Consider the following 16,656-nt stretch of genomic DNA (forward strand, 5'->3'; position numbering starts at 1 on the left):
AAACAAAACAAAAAATGTCTTACGCCAGTAAACAAAAATGTGTGTGCAATGGGGGAAGGGGGGGGGGGCATTACCACCATCAACAACCACGTAGATGTAAGAGTTCATTTATCAAAAAAATAAATACAAATTTAAATAAAAAAAAGAAAAGAATAAAAAGTGGGTATCAAATAACGTAGCCTAATTTGTCATGGATTCTCTTCCATGAAAGATAAGAAGGTGGACCACACTTCTGAAAACACATCCGCCTTATCCTGCAGGTCATATTTAAGTCTCTCCAAGGGCAACACAGACCAAGAGTGTCCAACAATTTCCCATGTTCAGGACTCATATTTACATTTGCATCAACCCCTAAAAGGTACAAAAGAGATTTGCTAAATGTGAGCTTAAGTATGGATTCAACCAGAGCATGGATCGATTGCCAAAAGGGTTTGATCTTGGGACAGAACCAAAACATATGAGGATATGTCCCCAGACTTTTCTTATATTTATTACATAACGAAGAGTACTCCAGGGACATCTTATTAAGACGAACTGGAGTAAAAAACAACAACAACAAAAAACGTACAAACAAACCTAATTATGTTCAAGAAATCTGGGAGACAGTGAGGATGAGTTTACCTTCGCACATATCTGCATCCATGTTTCCTGGTCCAAATGTATGTTAAAATATTTTTCCCAAATCCTTTTCAGAGGTTGGAAGGAGGAAGGCACTCTACTGCTAAGAATCTTGTAGATCTTTGAAGTCATTTTAATCGTTAGTTGAGCACTAACAATACATATTTCTATGTCATCTATCTTAAATCTAAAACTGTCTTTCTGAGTTAGGAATACAAAAAATGTCTTAGTTGTGAGTACTTTAAAAAGTTGGTAGAAGAAAGACCATATTCTTCCCAGATATACCTTTATGGAGTTTGAAATGTTTCTTGCAATTATATCAAGCCGATAAGGCACTGTCAATAACACAATATTTCTCAAACCCTGAAGAGGGTACTTGTTTATAAATGGAAGAGATTTCAAAGAAATTGGATAGCTGAAGTTTACTTCTATGGATTTCCATAGAGGCTCTGAGTCCTGGAACCATTCATTTATCTGTTTGATTTGAGCAGACAAATAGTAAAGCTCGAAGTTAGGGAGAGCAAGACCCCCTTCCTTACGAGGTTTACATAGACCAAAGAAATTTGGATAATTCTGTGTTTAACTCTTTAAAGAATAACGTTGGAATGGGACAAGGCAGAGATTGAAATTGGTAGGTTAATCTTGGCAATAAATTCATTTTAACTACATTAATCCGGCCAATAAGCGAAAAAGGTAAATTAGTCCAGCGACCCATGTCCTCTTTCAGTTTTTCTTTAAGTGGTGTATAATTACATTAAATAAGTTACCTAGCACTGGAGGAATAAAAGTACCAAGATAAGTGAAACCTTCATTTGTACATCTGAAATGGGATATGTTCAGTTTATCAACATCTATGGGATTAAGTGGACAAGGAATAGATTTGGATAAATTAATCTTGTAGCCTGAAAGAGAGCCATATCATTGAATAAGTGATAATAACTTTGGAATAGATTGTTCTAAATTTGACAAAAATAATAATGTATCGTCTGCATGAAGAGAGATCTTCAGCAAGTATGCCCTCAATCTTGCAATCTAACCAAACTGATTGATCGAAGGGTTCGATCACCAGTGCAAATAAAAGTGGGGATAATAGACACCCTTGCCGGGTGCCCCTCGCTAAGTTAATATTTTTAGAAAGCAGACCGTTAGTAAGAACCTGGAGCGCTGGAGACAATTCTAATAATGAGCAACAGTATTCTTCATCCAGCTCCACGTTCTCTGACTCGGGTCTCTGGAACCCTAATTTAGAACCCGATCGAGGCAGGTCTTTATTTAACCAGCAGTCAGGGAGGGTGAGACAGGTCTTTATTTAACAGCAGTCAGGGAGGGTTGTTGTTGTGACGTGTCCTGAGTTTCCTGGCAGACAGAACTGCCCTGAGGCCATCAGGGGCAGAGGCTCGGACTGGGCTTGGGGCTCTGGCTGGGGGTTGGGGCTGAGGGTGTGTGCTGGGGCTGGGACTTGGGTTGGGGCTATGGCTGGGGTTGGGGTTGGGGCTTGAGGCCAGGGCTGGGGGTATGGCTGGTGCTGGTGTTTGGGCTTAGGGCTGGGCCCTAGGGCTGGGACTGGAGCCGTGTGTTGCATTGAGTCACTGCAGAGTCGTGTCGTGATCGTGGTCTCATGTGAATTCCACCCCACACTCTCCTGTCAGTATCTGAGCCCCTCCAACTCGACAGTCAGCCCATTCCTACTCCCCGGGAGGTTTCCATTACAGAAGCTGTTTCTCTCTCTCTCTCTCTCTAGCTCGTTCTCTCTCTCTCTCGCCCTCTCACTCTCTCATTCTCTCTTACTTTTTGGGTGTTTCAGTCGAGTAACAGAACTGGGCTCTGAGCCTGCAGTGCCCAGAGACAGAGAGACAGGGTCGACCTCCCACCAGAGAAACACATGCTAGCTAGCGCTAGCCGTCACACTGGGTTTACTGAGGACTGCCAACTCTTGAAGCTGATCGTAACACACACAACTTTCAGTTAATGTGCTCCTCCACAGAGGAGTGTGTATGAACTCATCTTACACACGTACAGTATGAGGTAGATCTACAGTAAGCTTTTAGGTAGACATATAAACATGCTGATGGCTCATTTAGGGCTGGTTTGATGGACGCAGATTAAGGCTAAATCCTAAGACTAATAATCGTCCTCAATGGAGATTTTCCGTTGCAGGTGTGATGTAATCCTGGACTAGTCGCCAGCCTTGTCTGTGAAACCGGCCCTTAATTTAACGGCGTCCATCTCGAGTCTCACAGTGTACACAGTAGGTCGTACACACTGGGATGGAGCACAATACAGGACATCAAACTACAGTGGTCGCCCACGGTAACCACACACACACGGTCGTGTCTTCACCATGCCAGTAAACGGGCGGCCGGCCAACAGTCTTATACTGTGAAGCAGTCTCCATGCTGGTGTGGTTCTGGTGTGTATCTGTTCTGTGTGAGAGGGCAGCAGCAGCATTGAGGCGGCCGGCCAGCAGGCCTCTGCTACCAGCGTCTCAGAGGAGTGATTGTGTGGCGGCCCAGAATCCTCTGGGGGCTAAACCCCCCCAGCAGACTAACAGAGATGCTACTGAGCTGACTGTTATACTGCAGCACTGCTGTAGTAGTAGGAGTGGTAGCGGTAGTAGCGATAGTAGTAGAGTATTTCGGTCCTTTTTTGTCAATGAGCAAAGAAAACACATCAGTAAAGCATTAAATGAAATGTAAAACAAAAAAAATTACTGAGAAGGTGTAGGCGGAAGCATTAGCTTATTTTCCCTTCCTTTCTTATTCTAAGACAAAACAGAAGCAAAAAGCAGAAGCAAAAAGCTCCAGTGGGGGATGAAGAGGTCTTTAGGAGGGACAGTTGAGATGTAGCCTGAAGAGATGGAGGTCTTCAATCTACAGCTAAAGATAGATAGGATAGATAGATAGGATAGATAGATAGACATAGATAGGATAGATAGATAGATAGGTAGTGACTCTGCAGTCCTGACAGCAGTGGGAAGCTCCTTCCACCACCGAGGCGTCAGGACAGTGAAAAGCCGTGACCGAGTAGCGTGTCGACTGTAGCGTGACTGTTGTAGCGTGACTGTTGTAGTGTGATGCTGTGGTGGATTCAGGAGACGTGGGGATGCAAGGGAGCAACAGATCCCTGTCAGAATAATTATGACAAAACTGTGAGATGAATCGTAGCTGTTTCTCTCCGCCCTCTGGTTCCCCCTACCCCACCCCCCTCTGGTCCCCCCCCCCCCACCCCCCTCTGGTTCCCCCTGCTCTGCCTGACCTTGCCGCCTTGGTGACGACAGTGTCATTTTTCACAACTTCGTCAGTCGGTTGGCACAAAAGCAATTTTCGTCTCTTCGCTTCCTCTCTCTCTCTCTATCTCTCTCTCTCTCTCTCTCTCTCTCTCTCTCTCTCTCTCTCTCTCTCTCTCTCTCTTCCTCTCTCTCTCTCTCTCTCTCTCTCTGTTGTTCCTTAAGGGACCAGACACACACGCCCTCCGTCCACCTGCTTAACCCCTTGTAGCTCATAACCGCCATCATAACCGACTGGTGCTTTTCAACAACTCCCTCCTTTTTAACTCTCTCCTCTTTTCCGGGGCCTCAGCCTTGTCTCTCTCCTCCTCAGCACTCTGTCTCACCCGGAGCTAGGGGAAGCCATCGTTATGGTCGCTGCGGTAATGGTGTTGTATCGTTGCCATGGTAACGTGTTCTATTGTTTTCCCCTAATGGGGCTGCGTGGCGATCAGTCAGCCCAGACTGATGTAAGGAGGACGAGGAGGAGGGAGGCCTTCAGCTTTATTAAGGCTTACTGTGTTTTTAATCGTCCATAAATAATGCTGCTGCTCACACCAGCAGTCCTGACTGCAGAAGAGCCATGACCACATACTGTAAGCAGGGGTCTGTTCAGTGGTGCTGGCACACACACACACACACACACACACACACTCGAGAAGGCACACATACACACACTCACTCCCACTCTCGAGAAGGCACACATACACACTCCCTTGCGCGTATGCGGTGTGTATTCAGTTTGCCTTCTAGCCTGAACGGCTCATGTTCTACAGCTGAATTTCATGCTTGACCTGAAAAACAGAAAAACAGATTGATTCTTTTTTTATTTTAATGTATACCCACTCACCGTGAAATGCCGGATTCTGTTTCTGTATTACCACTTATACCTACTCCAACGTTCAACGTTAGTGCATAAACAATGTCCTTGTTTTAGAGAACATTGCATACCGCCGTATCCTCACCTGACCCACGGCAGCCGAGTGTCTGAGGAGAGAGAGCTGCCTTGGAGGAGCTCCCTCAGAGAGAGATGGACCAGAGGGGCTGTAGAGTCAGTCACACATTCACTCATGTTCTTAGTGCATTTCTGCCTTATTGGGATAGAGACAGTAGAGACTGACAGGAAGGAGGGGTGAGAGAGAGAGGAGGGATGACATGCAGGATGGGTGAGAGAGAGGAGGGATGACATGCAGGATGGGCAGTGTTTCCTCTATATGCATTTATTGGTGGCGGGCCGCCACAAAATAATTTCCTCCGCCACTAATCGAGTCAGACAGTCCACTTTGATTCAGGCTGCGCAGAAAGGCAGCGAGTTATTATGACCGGAGAACAGAAAAAAAGCAGATTGAAGCTAGATTTAGGCCGCTTCCAGACCTACATTTCGTTACGATTTAGGGGTAGTTATTTACAATATGTTACAATGTTGCAATTAACCTCGTCGTTTGTGTTCGCACTGCAATCGAGACTGAATCAGATAGCGAGGCGACGCGCTTTCAAAACAGTTTTGTGATTGGTCCGAATGTGTGTGTGTGTGTAATGCGCGTTCCGCATGTTCCGCTGCAGCTGTAGGATATATTGGTATTTGATCACCTTGTAGGAGTGACGGCAATAACAGGACGATCTAGTCGTTTTGCCGGTAGAAAAACAATCATGTGCGCTTTATTCTCACTCTCTGCATACTGACAACAACAACATTCATTCATCTCCGTCCCACTTATATCACGTCATATCACCCGCTAAGCAGCATGGGTGATGTAGTAAACACAAGCATATAACAGTGCTTTATACAAGGCTGGAACGCCGTGAATTATGAATACTTTGCTCGCTAACGAGCGGTCACTACAACCTTCTATATAAAATCACCTGCTCGGCTTTAATGACTTAACCTCTATTTAAGAAATTATAATTGTTGCCACCCTGTAGTTTTTGGTGAAACTTCGTCTTTGTTTTGAGCGCCAGTGCGAGTTTTATGCGCGCGACAGATAGCCGCTCTGCCACTAATGTGAAAAATCCTGGAGGAAACACTGATGGGTGAGAGAGACGAGGGATGACATGCAGGATGGGTCATTCTGAAGGGGACAGCAGCTTCCCTCCGTCTTAAAGATCTTGGCTACTGTCTATCCTAATGAAGCAGAAAGGCCCGGAAACATATTTAAATAAAAATCCCAAAAGCTCCTGGCGTGTTTACTGATTATTTTTTTTACATGAAATATTGAATTACTGTATGTTGGCGGGGAGGGAGGGAGAGAGAGAGAGAGAGAGAGAGAGAGAGAGAGAGAGAGAGAGAGAGAGAGAGCCTCATAATGTTTCTGTGATTGATGATCAATACCACTTCAGGGAGACATACTGTACTACACAGAACACGGCAGAGAAGCTGCTAAGAGTTGATTTCATTATTCAGAAGGAGAAGCTGGTAGATAACATGGGGCTTGCTGTACCTTTTTACAGTTTTGGCATTTAGCAGACGCCTTAATCCAAAGCGACTTACAATCAATACATTTGACTAAGCAAGTGAATCATCAATTCACCAGTCGGAAGAGTAATCTGGCTCAGGCCCGGGGCCATTGGCGTCTCAGTGATGGAAGAAGATTGGTTTGGTTTGTTTGTTTGTTTGTTTTTTAAGACACTGGAGAAACAGTACAAGGGGGGGGAAGTCGAAATCTTAGGAGACACAGTAGAGGGGGAAGCAGGTGTCTCAGGAGACGCAGTGCTGGGGGGTAGTAGATGTCTCAGGAGACACAGTGCTGGGGGGTAGTAGATGTCTCAGGAGACACAGTGCTGGGGGGTAGTAGATGTCTCAGGAGACACAGTGCTGGGGGTAGTAGATGTCTCAGGAGACACAGTGCTGGGGGGGAGTAGATGTCTCAGGAGACACAGTACTGGGGGGTAGTAGATGTCTCAGGAGACACAGTACTGGGGGGAGTAGATGTCTCAGGAGACACAGTGCTGGGGGGTAGTAGATGTCTCAGGAGACACAGTGCTGGGGGGTAGTAGATGTCTCAGGAGACACAGTGCTGGGTGTTAGTAGATGTCTCAGGAGACGCCGTGCTGGGGGGTAGTAGATGTCTCAGGAGACACAGTGCTGGGTGTTAGTAGATGTCTCAGGAGACACAGTGCTGGGGGGTAGTAGATGTCTCAGGAGACACAGTGCTGGGGGGTAGTAGATGTCTCAGGAGACACAGTGCTGGGGGGTAGTAGATGTCTCAGGAGACACAGTGCTGGGGGGTAGTAGATGTCTCAGGAGACACAGTGCTGGGGGGTAGTAGATGTCTCAGGAGACACAGTGCTGGGGGGTAGTAGATGAGGAGGAGCAGTTAAGGTGTAGCATGAAGTCTCCTGTACCTCTACCCTCTACCTGTTCTGTCAGCTTCGCTAGATGGGGTTGAACCACATCTGCTTTTCTTCTCTTCCAAGAGAAGATATGAAAGAGATGTCTGTCTTTCATCTTCATCTGTAGCAGAGCAGATCACTAGACCCCCCCCCCCCCCCACTCACACACTAGACCCCCCCCTGCTGGGAGTCATGCAGCATGTTGGTGCTGTTTGAAGAAGTTCTGAGCGGAGTGAACCCTATCAGGTTTGGATCACCACTCCCCCACCCCACTGCCCTGACTCCCCGCCACCCTGCTCCTCCCCCCCTACCCTCCTCTGCCTCCCCCCTCCCCGCTCTGCCTCTCTCTGCTGACTCCTCCATACTTTCCTGTCCTGTCATTGCTTGACTACCTTGACCTCAGCCGAGGCACCCCCCCCCACACACACACACACACTCACACACACGCCCACACACACACACACACACACACACACACACACACACACACACACACACATACATACACACACACACACACCCACACACGCCCACAGACACACACTCACACAGACACTAAGAGCGTAGCTGGCCGAAGTCTGAAGTCGAGCATGAACACAGAGGCTGACAGGCCACTTACCACAGCTCTGGTCTCTCCATGTCTGGAGGTCAGAGGTCAGGTGTGAGGATGCTGTCTCTTCCACTCAGGCTGGCCTTAACAACACAGAGAGCTGTGTACCCCATCCTGTCATCTTCTTTTGAGTTTTTTGGTTGGGACGGCTGTGGCTCAGGAGGGAGAGGCTGTGGTGCAGGAGGTAGAGGCTGTGGCTCAGGAGGTAGAGGCTGTGTCTCAGGAGGTAGAGGCTGTGTCTCAGGAGGTAGAGGCTGTGTCTCAGGAGGTAGAGGCTGTGGCTTAGGAGGTAGAGGCTGTGTCTCAGGAGGTAGAGGCTGTGTCTCAGGAGGTGGAGGCTGTGGCTCAGGAGGTGGAGGCTGTGGCTAAGGAGGTGGAGGCTGTGGGTCAGGAGGTAGAGGCTGTGGGTCAGGAGGTAGAGGCTGTGGGTCAGGAGGTAGAGGATGTGGCTCAGGAGGTAGAGGCTGTGGCTCAGGAAGTAGAGGCTGTGGCTCAGGAGAGCCGGCGTCTAATGATCGCAAGGTCGGCAGAACGGCTTGGGCAGATCATTGGGCAAGACACTGAACCCCAAATTGCTCCCAGTGAGCGGGCCGGCGCCTTGCATGGTAGCTTGCCGCCGTTGGTGTGTGAATGTGTGTGTGAACGGGTGAATGAGTGGCCATTGTAAAGCACTTTGGAATAAGGCGCTGTATAAGTCAGTCTATATAAGTCAGTCTATATAAGTCAGTCTGTTTACCATTTAGCTGTGTAGCCCATCCTGTCAAGACCAGTCAGTCTCATGCGGTGCATTAGGGCCCCCTCTCTTCTCTTCTCCTCTCTTCTCCTCTCCTCTCCTCTCTTCTCCTCTCCTCTCTTCTCCTCTCTTCTCCTCTCCTCTCCTCTCTTCTCCTCTCTTCTCCTCTCCTCTCCTCTCCTCTCCTCTCTTCTCCTCTCCTCCTCTCCTCCTCTCCTCTCCTCTCTTCTCCTCTCCTCTCCTCTCTTCTCTTCTCTTCTCTTCTCTCTTCTCCTCTCTTCTCCTCTCTTCTCTTCTCTTCTCTTCTCTCTTCTCTAGGGATGCTCCGATTTATCGGCCACCGATTTAAATCGGCCGATTTCACTCCAAATGACTCGATCGGTGATCGGCAAAAATGGCCGATCGCAAAAACCGATTATTTTATTTATTTATTTTTTTTTTCTGGGGAAGACAGATAACTGAACAGAAAACATAGGAGGACGTAACAGTATGTAAACCATGAAGGCCACGTTTATGATGTCTTTTATACAGCCATATCCCTGACTTGGGCTTCAGGCCCTAACTGGGTGATAGGCCAGACTTTTACTATGCCATAAAAATGGGTCTGCGTTTGCTTGGTGCCTAATGGATCAAAACTTTTGTCTAAAAAGCAAAAAATATGTAGGCTATCCAGTCAGTAGGCCTACAGTTATGTATTTAAAAAAAAATCGGTATCGGTATCGGTTGATCTTGAGGAAAAAAATCGGTGATCGGTATCGGCCCCAAAAATCCAGATCGGAGCATCCCTACTCTTCTCCTCTCTTCTCCTCTCCTCTCTTCTCCTCTCTTCTCTTCTCCTCTCCTCTCTTCTCCTCTCTTCTCTTCTCCTCTCTTCTCCTCTCTTCTCCTCTCCTCTCCTCTCTTCTCCTCTCCTCTCCTCTCCTCTCTTCTCCTCTCTTCTCTCCTCTCCTCTCCTCTCTTCTCTTCTCTTCTCCTCTCTTCTCCTCTCCCCTCCTCTCTTCTCTTCTCTTCTCTCTTCTCCTCTCCTCTCTTCTCCTCTCCTCTCCTCTCCTCTCCTCTCCTCTCCTCTCCTCTCCTCTCTTCTCCTCTCTTCTCTCCTCTCCTCTCTTCTCCTCTCTTCTCTTCTCCTCTCTTCTCCTCTCTTCTCCTCTCTTCTCCTCTCTTCTCCTCTCTTGTCCTTTAGTGAAGACAGATAGAGGGAGACTGTTTATAAACAAACCCTGAGGGAAAGCAGAGGGACGTATGAAGTATGAATCAGAGTTATGAAGTATGAATATACCAAGTCAAGATATTTTTTTGATTGATGTTTTTCTTGCGAGACGATATCCAGAAGCAATACCGTGGTAGTGCTTCTAGATATCGACTCGCGAGAAAAACAAATAAATATCTTGATGTGGTATATTCATACTCTGCTGTGATTAAGAGAACCTTTGTTTGTAGAAAACACGTTGAGCGCGGGCAGAGAGGTGGTGATAACGCGTGGTCTATCCTCCTCTCTGACTAACCACCATCCTCCGCTGTGACTAACCACTGTCGTGCGATCCCAGTGCGCTGACGTCTCTTCACTACGCTGGCTCCCCGCTGGTGGAACGAGCTTCCCACTGCTGTCAGGACTGCAGAGTCACTCCCTATCTTCCACCGTAGACTGAAGACCTCCATCTCTTCAGGCTACACCTGAACTGTCCCTGCTGAGACATCTACTACCCCTGTGTACTAGGGCTGCAACAACGAATCGATTAAATCGATAAAAATCGATAATGAAATTCGTTGGCGACGAATGCCATTATCGATTCGTCGTCGTTTTTCTTTTTCTTTTTTTTTCTTTTTGGGTTTTGTTACCATAACAAACCTACTTCCTGTTGACGCACGCCACGCTGTCTTGCGGCCGGTGTAGGCATCGCGAATCATAGCGAATCATAGCGCTACCTATGGCCGGAAAGGGCAGAACCTATGACCGGAACCGGAAAAGTGGGAAAATCCGGTACCTACACCGGCGCGGCAGCTACATTTAAATCATGCTACTCAAAACAAAAGCCTTGAGAGTGAAGCTGTCTGCTGTCAGGACATGCTAGTGAGTTAGCTAGCAGGGTTAGCTCGCTGCTGCCGCTAGCTGACTGTCACTACGCTGCTCGTACAGCTGTAGTCTGCGTAGCTGTGCTGAGAACCAGAGCACTAACTATGTTTCTATAGAGGAGGGTTACACTAACTATGTTTCTATAGAGGAGGGTTACACTAACTATGTTTCTATAGAGGAGGGTTACAGCTAACTTCCTATTGTTTTATTATATAAGTCCTGCTGGGCTCAGCCCTTCCATGGTCTCCTGCTCTCCATGCAAATGCGTTAGTGTGAGTTCTGGCGAAGCGTCAGCTAAATGACTGTAATGTAATGCGATAGCCAGTGAGTGTTTGCTCGCATTCATGAATTCAATATTGCATGACAAGTGTATTTAGCTAGCTGGCTAACGTCAGTGGTAGAGCAGAGGTGATAAGCTAAAGGCTAGCTAGTGGTAGCCTACCAAGCTACCCGTGAGTTAGAGTGAGGCACTGACTGTCGCCTAGCCTATTGTATGGAGTGAGAGGACACATTGCATTGTTTTGGAGCATATCTGTTATATAAAAACATTAGTGTCTTGTCTGTAGCCTATATTGCACTTTGGGTTACTGACCTTTACATTAAGCAAAGTTATTACCTAAAACAATGCATGTATTGAGCTAGAGTTCAACTACTTTATTGAAACAATCTACCGCCATAGTCCATGGCCTGTTGTTAAACCTATTTGATGTAGCAAAGCCTTTTTTATTTATATTATTTTTTATTTTTTATTAATACTTCCCGTTTTTTTGTACCCGATTAATCGATTAATCGAAAAAATGATCGGCAGATTAATCGATTATCAAAATAATCGTTAGTTGCAGCCCTACTGTGTACAGTCCCCCGAAATCTATCACGATGACTGCCAATGGCCCCTGGCCTGAGCTTAGACTACTTTTCCCTGCTCTGACTGGCAGATAGATGATTCACTGTCTTAGTCAAATGTATTTGTTGTAAGTCGCTTTGGATAAAGATGTTTATTTAAGGGGCGGCTGTGGCGCAGGAGTGGGCGTCTAATGATCGCAAGGTTGGCCGATCGGCAGTTCGAACCCCGGCTAGTCACATGTCGAAGTGTCCTTGGGCAAGATACTAAACCCCAAATTGCTCCCAGTGAGCGGGCCGGCGCCTTGCATGGTAGCTTGCCGCCATTGGTGTGTGAATTTGTGAATGAGAGGCCATTGTAAAGTGCTATATAAGTCAGTCCGTTTACCATTTATGTTAGCTAAATGGCAGAAATGTAACAGTGGTGCTCTCTGTCGCCCCCCACAGGTGAACGTGGCTCCTGCGTGCGTCAGGGCGCTGACTAAGATGCTGTACTGCCCGTACTGCCGGGGCCTGCCGGGCCTGAAGCCCTGCCACAACTACTGCCACAACGTCATCAGAGGCTGTCTGGCCAACCAGGCCGACCTGGACCCCGAGTGGAACCTGTTCATAGGTGAGAACCCTGGTACCTGTGTGTGTGTGTGTGAGTGTGTGTGTGTGTGTGTGTGTGTGTGTGTGTATGAACCTGTTCATAGGTGAGAACCCTGGTACCCCTGTGTGTGTGTGTGTGTGTGTGTGTGTGTGTGTATATATGAACCTGTTCATAGGTGAGAACCCTGGTACCCCTGTGTGTGTGTGTGTGTGTGTGTGTGTGTGTGTGTGTGTGTGTGTGTGTGTGTGTGTGTGTGTGTGTGCGTGTGTGTGCATGATGTATGTGTGTGTGTGTGTGTTTGAGTGTGTGTGTGTGTGTGTATGTGTGCGTGTGTGTGTGAACCTGTTCATAGGTGAGAACCCCCGGTATGGCTGGGGACACGTGTGTGTGTGTGTGTGTGTGTGTGTATGTGTGTGTGTGTATGTGTGTGTGTGTGTGTACACTTGTTCATATGTAAGAACCCCTGGTCCCGCTGTGGACACCAGCCCTTCATGTCTGTGTGTGTGTGTGTGTGTGTGTGTGTGTGTGTATATGCGTTGGTGTGTGCGTGTGCATATGGGTGCCTGTATGCGTTCGTGTGTGTGCGTGTGTATATATGTGTGCCTGTATGCGTTCGTGTGTGTGTGTGTGCATGATGTGCATATGTGTGTGTGCGTGTTTGAGTGCGCTTTTGAATCTCCTCTGTGAGAGCACAGTGGCATGTTATGTTCAGCTTCATGTTATGTTCAGCTTTAAGGGATTTCAGGAAGACAAAAACAAAGATGTTATTCATGCAAGCGGCTGCTTCTCCTGTGTGAAGCGTTGTTGTCTTAGCGGTCCCTGCTAGCTTGGCAGCCTCTTTACAGCGTTGGCTCCTGCTGCTAAGGTTTGATAAAGAGGAGAAGATGGCTGGGAAACACGTTTCAGAGCTGTGATTCACGCTGAGCCCGGTGAGGAATGTTTCATAGGTGCTGTAAGCACGACCTGGTGAACACATGTATGTAGCATCTCCTCCTCTAAGCTGTCTGACGACCTAGTGGAGACATGTATGTAGCATCTCTCCTCCTCTAAGCTGTCTGACGACCTAGCGAACACATGTATGTAGCATCTCTCCTCCTCTAAGCTGTCTGACGACCTAGTGAACACATGTATGTAGCATCTCTCCTCCTCTAAGCTGTCTGATGACCTAGTGGAGACATGTATGTAGCATCTCTCCTCCTCTAAGCTGTCTGACGACCTAGCGAACACATGTATGTAGCATCTCTCCTCCTCTAAGCTGTCTGACGACCTAGTGAACACATGTATGTAGCATCTCTCCTCCTCTAAGCTGTCTGATGACCTAGTGGAGACATGTATGTAGCATCTCTCCTCCTCTAAGCTGTCTGACGACCTAGTGAACACATGTATGTAGCATCTCTCCTCCTCTAAGCTGTCTGATGACCTAGTGGAGACATGTATGTAGCATCTCTCCTCCTCTAAGCTGTCTGATGACCTAGTGGAGACATGTATGTAGCATCTCTCCTCCTCTAAGCTGTCTGATGACCTAGTGGAGACATGTATGTAGCATCTCTCCTCCTCTAAGCTGTTTGACGACCTGTTGAACACATGTATGTAGCATCTCTCCTCTAAGCCGTCCTGTAGCTGTCTGACGACCTAGCGAAGGCATGGATGTAGCCTAGCATCTCTCCTCTCTCTAAGCCAACCTATAGCTGTCTGACGACCTGTGACCTTTTTTCAGGTCAACATGTTTTTGTTGTTGTGCCAAACTTGTTCCCCAGAAACGGGAGGTCGGGTTTTTGAAGTCGTGCCCCAGCAGAATACATCAGCAACACTGCAGCACTTCTGAGCTGTCGCTTGGGTCGGTGTGTGTGTGTTTGAGTGTTTTGTGTGAGTGCACGTGCGTGCATTCATGTGGGTGTGTGTGTGTGTGTGTGTGTGTGTGTGTGTGTGACAGCGCTGTTGACAGACAACCCGGGAGATGTGGTGGTGTCACTTGTTGTTGTTTTTGTTTGTTGTTTTCCTGGAGAGAACAAGCCACACTTCCGTCGTCTCAGCAGAACACAGAACACCTGAGCCTCTCTGACTGAGACGTCTCACAGCAGCGTGAGAAGGGTTAAAGAGTTAGAGTCTTCTACAAAGAGAGGAGGATGGGGAGGGGGGAGGAAGTCTGGTCTTATTGCCGCTCAGGGAATGTTGAACAAGACAGTGAATGCAAAACCGATTGTAGCAATGAGTACAACACACACACACACACGAGAGAGAGATGTATCCTGTCTGACTGAGACAGAAACCTATGGACTATACGAAATGATGGATTTCTCATTCATTTCTTTAAAAACATTTTTTGTTTTGTTTTGCTCAGCAGGGAGTGTTGTATCGCAATTAGAGCAGTCGAACCCTGGGGACATTTTCTCTTTCTTTCTCTCTCTCTCTCTCTCTCTCTCTCTCTCTCTCTCTCTCTCTCTCTCTCTCTCTCTCTCTCTCTCATATGCCACAAAGGATTCATATTCCGATGTTCGCTGGCATGTTCTATTCATTTTCTCTCGCTAAAGCATTTCGATTAGCTTGCGAAGCGGCTTAGCGAAGAGGTATTGATTGGCTTTTTGGCCCTTAGATCTGCTAAATGTGTCTGTGGTCGATCCCCACCACCGGGGCTTGTCTCAGCGTTCTAGATATTTATAGATTAGCTGCTGTTGAGTGGGTCTCTCACTGTCCTCCTGAAACCATGGCTTAGTAGGAGAGGTAAGGCGGCCATCTTGTAAAGGATTAGCCCTCCTTCACTCACTGCTCTGTGACATTCTACCTGTGGATCTTCGCTCGCGCTTAAATGTTTAAATGTCACTGTCAGTAGCATTGATTAGAGAGGAGGGGAGAGGGTGTCGGTCTGTCTCTCCCCTGCAGTTTGGACTGGTCCAGATTTAACCTCCCAGAGAAGAAGAAGAAGAAGAGAGGGAGTATGAATAAAGATGAAAGGAGGCTGTCAGACAGCTGAAGTGAGGACCTCTGATTTATAAGACCTTCAGTTTAATGTCTTTGTCCTGATTTCTACAGCAAGCTTCGGGGGAAACAGGGCAAAGAATAAAAAGAGAGGCCATTTACTCCTCAGTTATTACGAGGCTGTGTGTAGGAAGGGAGAGAGGGAGGGGGGGGAGGTAGGTGACATCTGGAAATCTCAGTGTACATGGGGACAAATAGATACATAGATGTGTGTGTGTGTGTGTGTGTGTGCGTGTGTGTGTGTGTGTGTGTGTGTGTGTGTGTGTGTGTGTGTGTGTGTGTGTGTGTGGGTGTGGGTGTGGGTGTGCGATGAGAGACTTCCATCAAAAAGCTCTGGCCGTGCTTTGTGTTCAATGTTGAGCTGCAGGATTGTATGGTACACTCTGCTTCTACACACACACACACACACACACACACACACACACACACACACACACACACACACACACGGAGAGAGAGAGAGAGAGACTCTTTTGTAAGATGAGAAGTCGCTCCATATTGTCTCTGATTAGTTTCTCTCTATGGTGAACCAACTTGTGCCATTTTCCCAGTTTGCCGTAGCTACAATGGGCTGGAAACCTGTTTGAAATGATTGACGCCTCGTCAAACCAATCAAATGCCTTGCTTGGGCGGAGCAAAAGCTTCCTCCAGTTCAACCCAAGACAGAAAGGCTCATCTAAACTTCTCCACACGTCCAAAACTTCACCTTGTTTAATTCTGCATGAACATAATTCTGGATGTCTGATTAAAATGACAACTCCCACAAAGAAAGTACATGGATCTAAGTAGAGTGTAATTGTTTGTGTTCACTGAAGTGAGGTGTGTGTGTGTGTGTGTGTGTGTGTGTGTGTGTGTGTGTGTGTGTGTGTGTGTGTGTGTGTGTGTGTGTGTGTGTGTGTGTGTGTGTGTGTGAGGACTGTCTGGGAGGATTCATGACCATGCTGATGAGTGACACCATGCCATCAGTCACACGCCCTGGTGACAAATGCCCTCAGCTCTGTATTCTGACCCACACATCATTATCATTCCTCTTGTGGACACCTTGTTGAAAAAGCAGAGGAGAGAGAGAGAGGGATGAGAGAGAGAAGAATGGGAGAGAGAGAGAGGGCTGAGAGAGAGGGGGAGATGATAGAGAGAGTAGAGGGAGGGATGAGAGAGAGATGGATGAGAGAGAGAAGCAGAGGAGAGAGAGAGGGATGAGAGAGGGATGGTAGAGAGAGAGACAGAGAAAGAGGGATGATAGAGAGAGAGAGGGATGACAGGGTTCCTGTCATTGACCCTGCCCTACTACTACGCTCCTACAAAGTCGTAATCATACCCAGTGATCACAGACAGAAGCTGGCAAGAAGCTGTCGTCCCCCCTGTCCTCCCTACGTGGGAGTCGGGGGGGAGGTGGAGTTCACTGTGTTCTCTGATTGGGTTCCCTTCCTGGCTGCACCTCCATCCCGTCTCCTAATGAGGCCTGGGGCCTGTGTTGTCCTCTGTTGAGTCCTGTGTTGTCCTCTGTTGAGTCCTGTGTTGTCCTCTGTTGAGTCCTGTGTTGTCCTCTGTTGAGTCCTGTGTTGTCCTCTGTTGTCCTCTGTTGAGTCCTGTGTCACCAGGGTGGAAGTGATCTGCA

The 16,656-nt window shown here is 47.6% G+C and overlaps 1 protein-coding gene across 1 annotated transcript in view; it reads left to right on the forward strand.

Moving 5' to 3' along the window:
- The window catches only part of LOC308165649 (glypican-6-like), a gene marked incomplete at both ends in the record, with an annotated part of 79,400 nt that overhangs the window by 19,902 nt on the left and 42,842 nt on the right, over nucleotides 1-16,656 (forward strand). The window contains one exon of the mRNA XM_080539799.1: nucleotides 11,918-12,083. Coding sequence (XP_080395925.1) covers nucleotides 11,918-12,083 — 166 coding nt within the window. The remainder of the gene's footprint in view (nucleotides 1-11,917; nucleotides 12,084-16,656) is intronic.

Source organism: Nansenia antarctica (genome assembly GCF_963989245.1).
Source record: "Nansenia antarctica genome assembly, chromosome: 9".
Lineage (NCBI taxonomy): Eukaryota > Metazoa > Chordata > Actinopteri > Argentiniformes > Microstomatidae > Nansenia > Nansenia antarctica.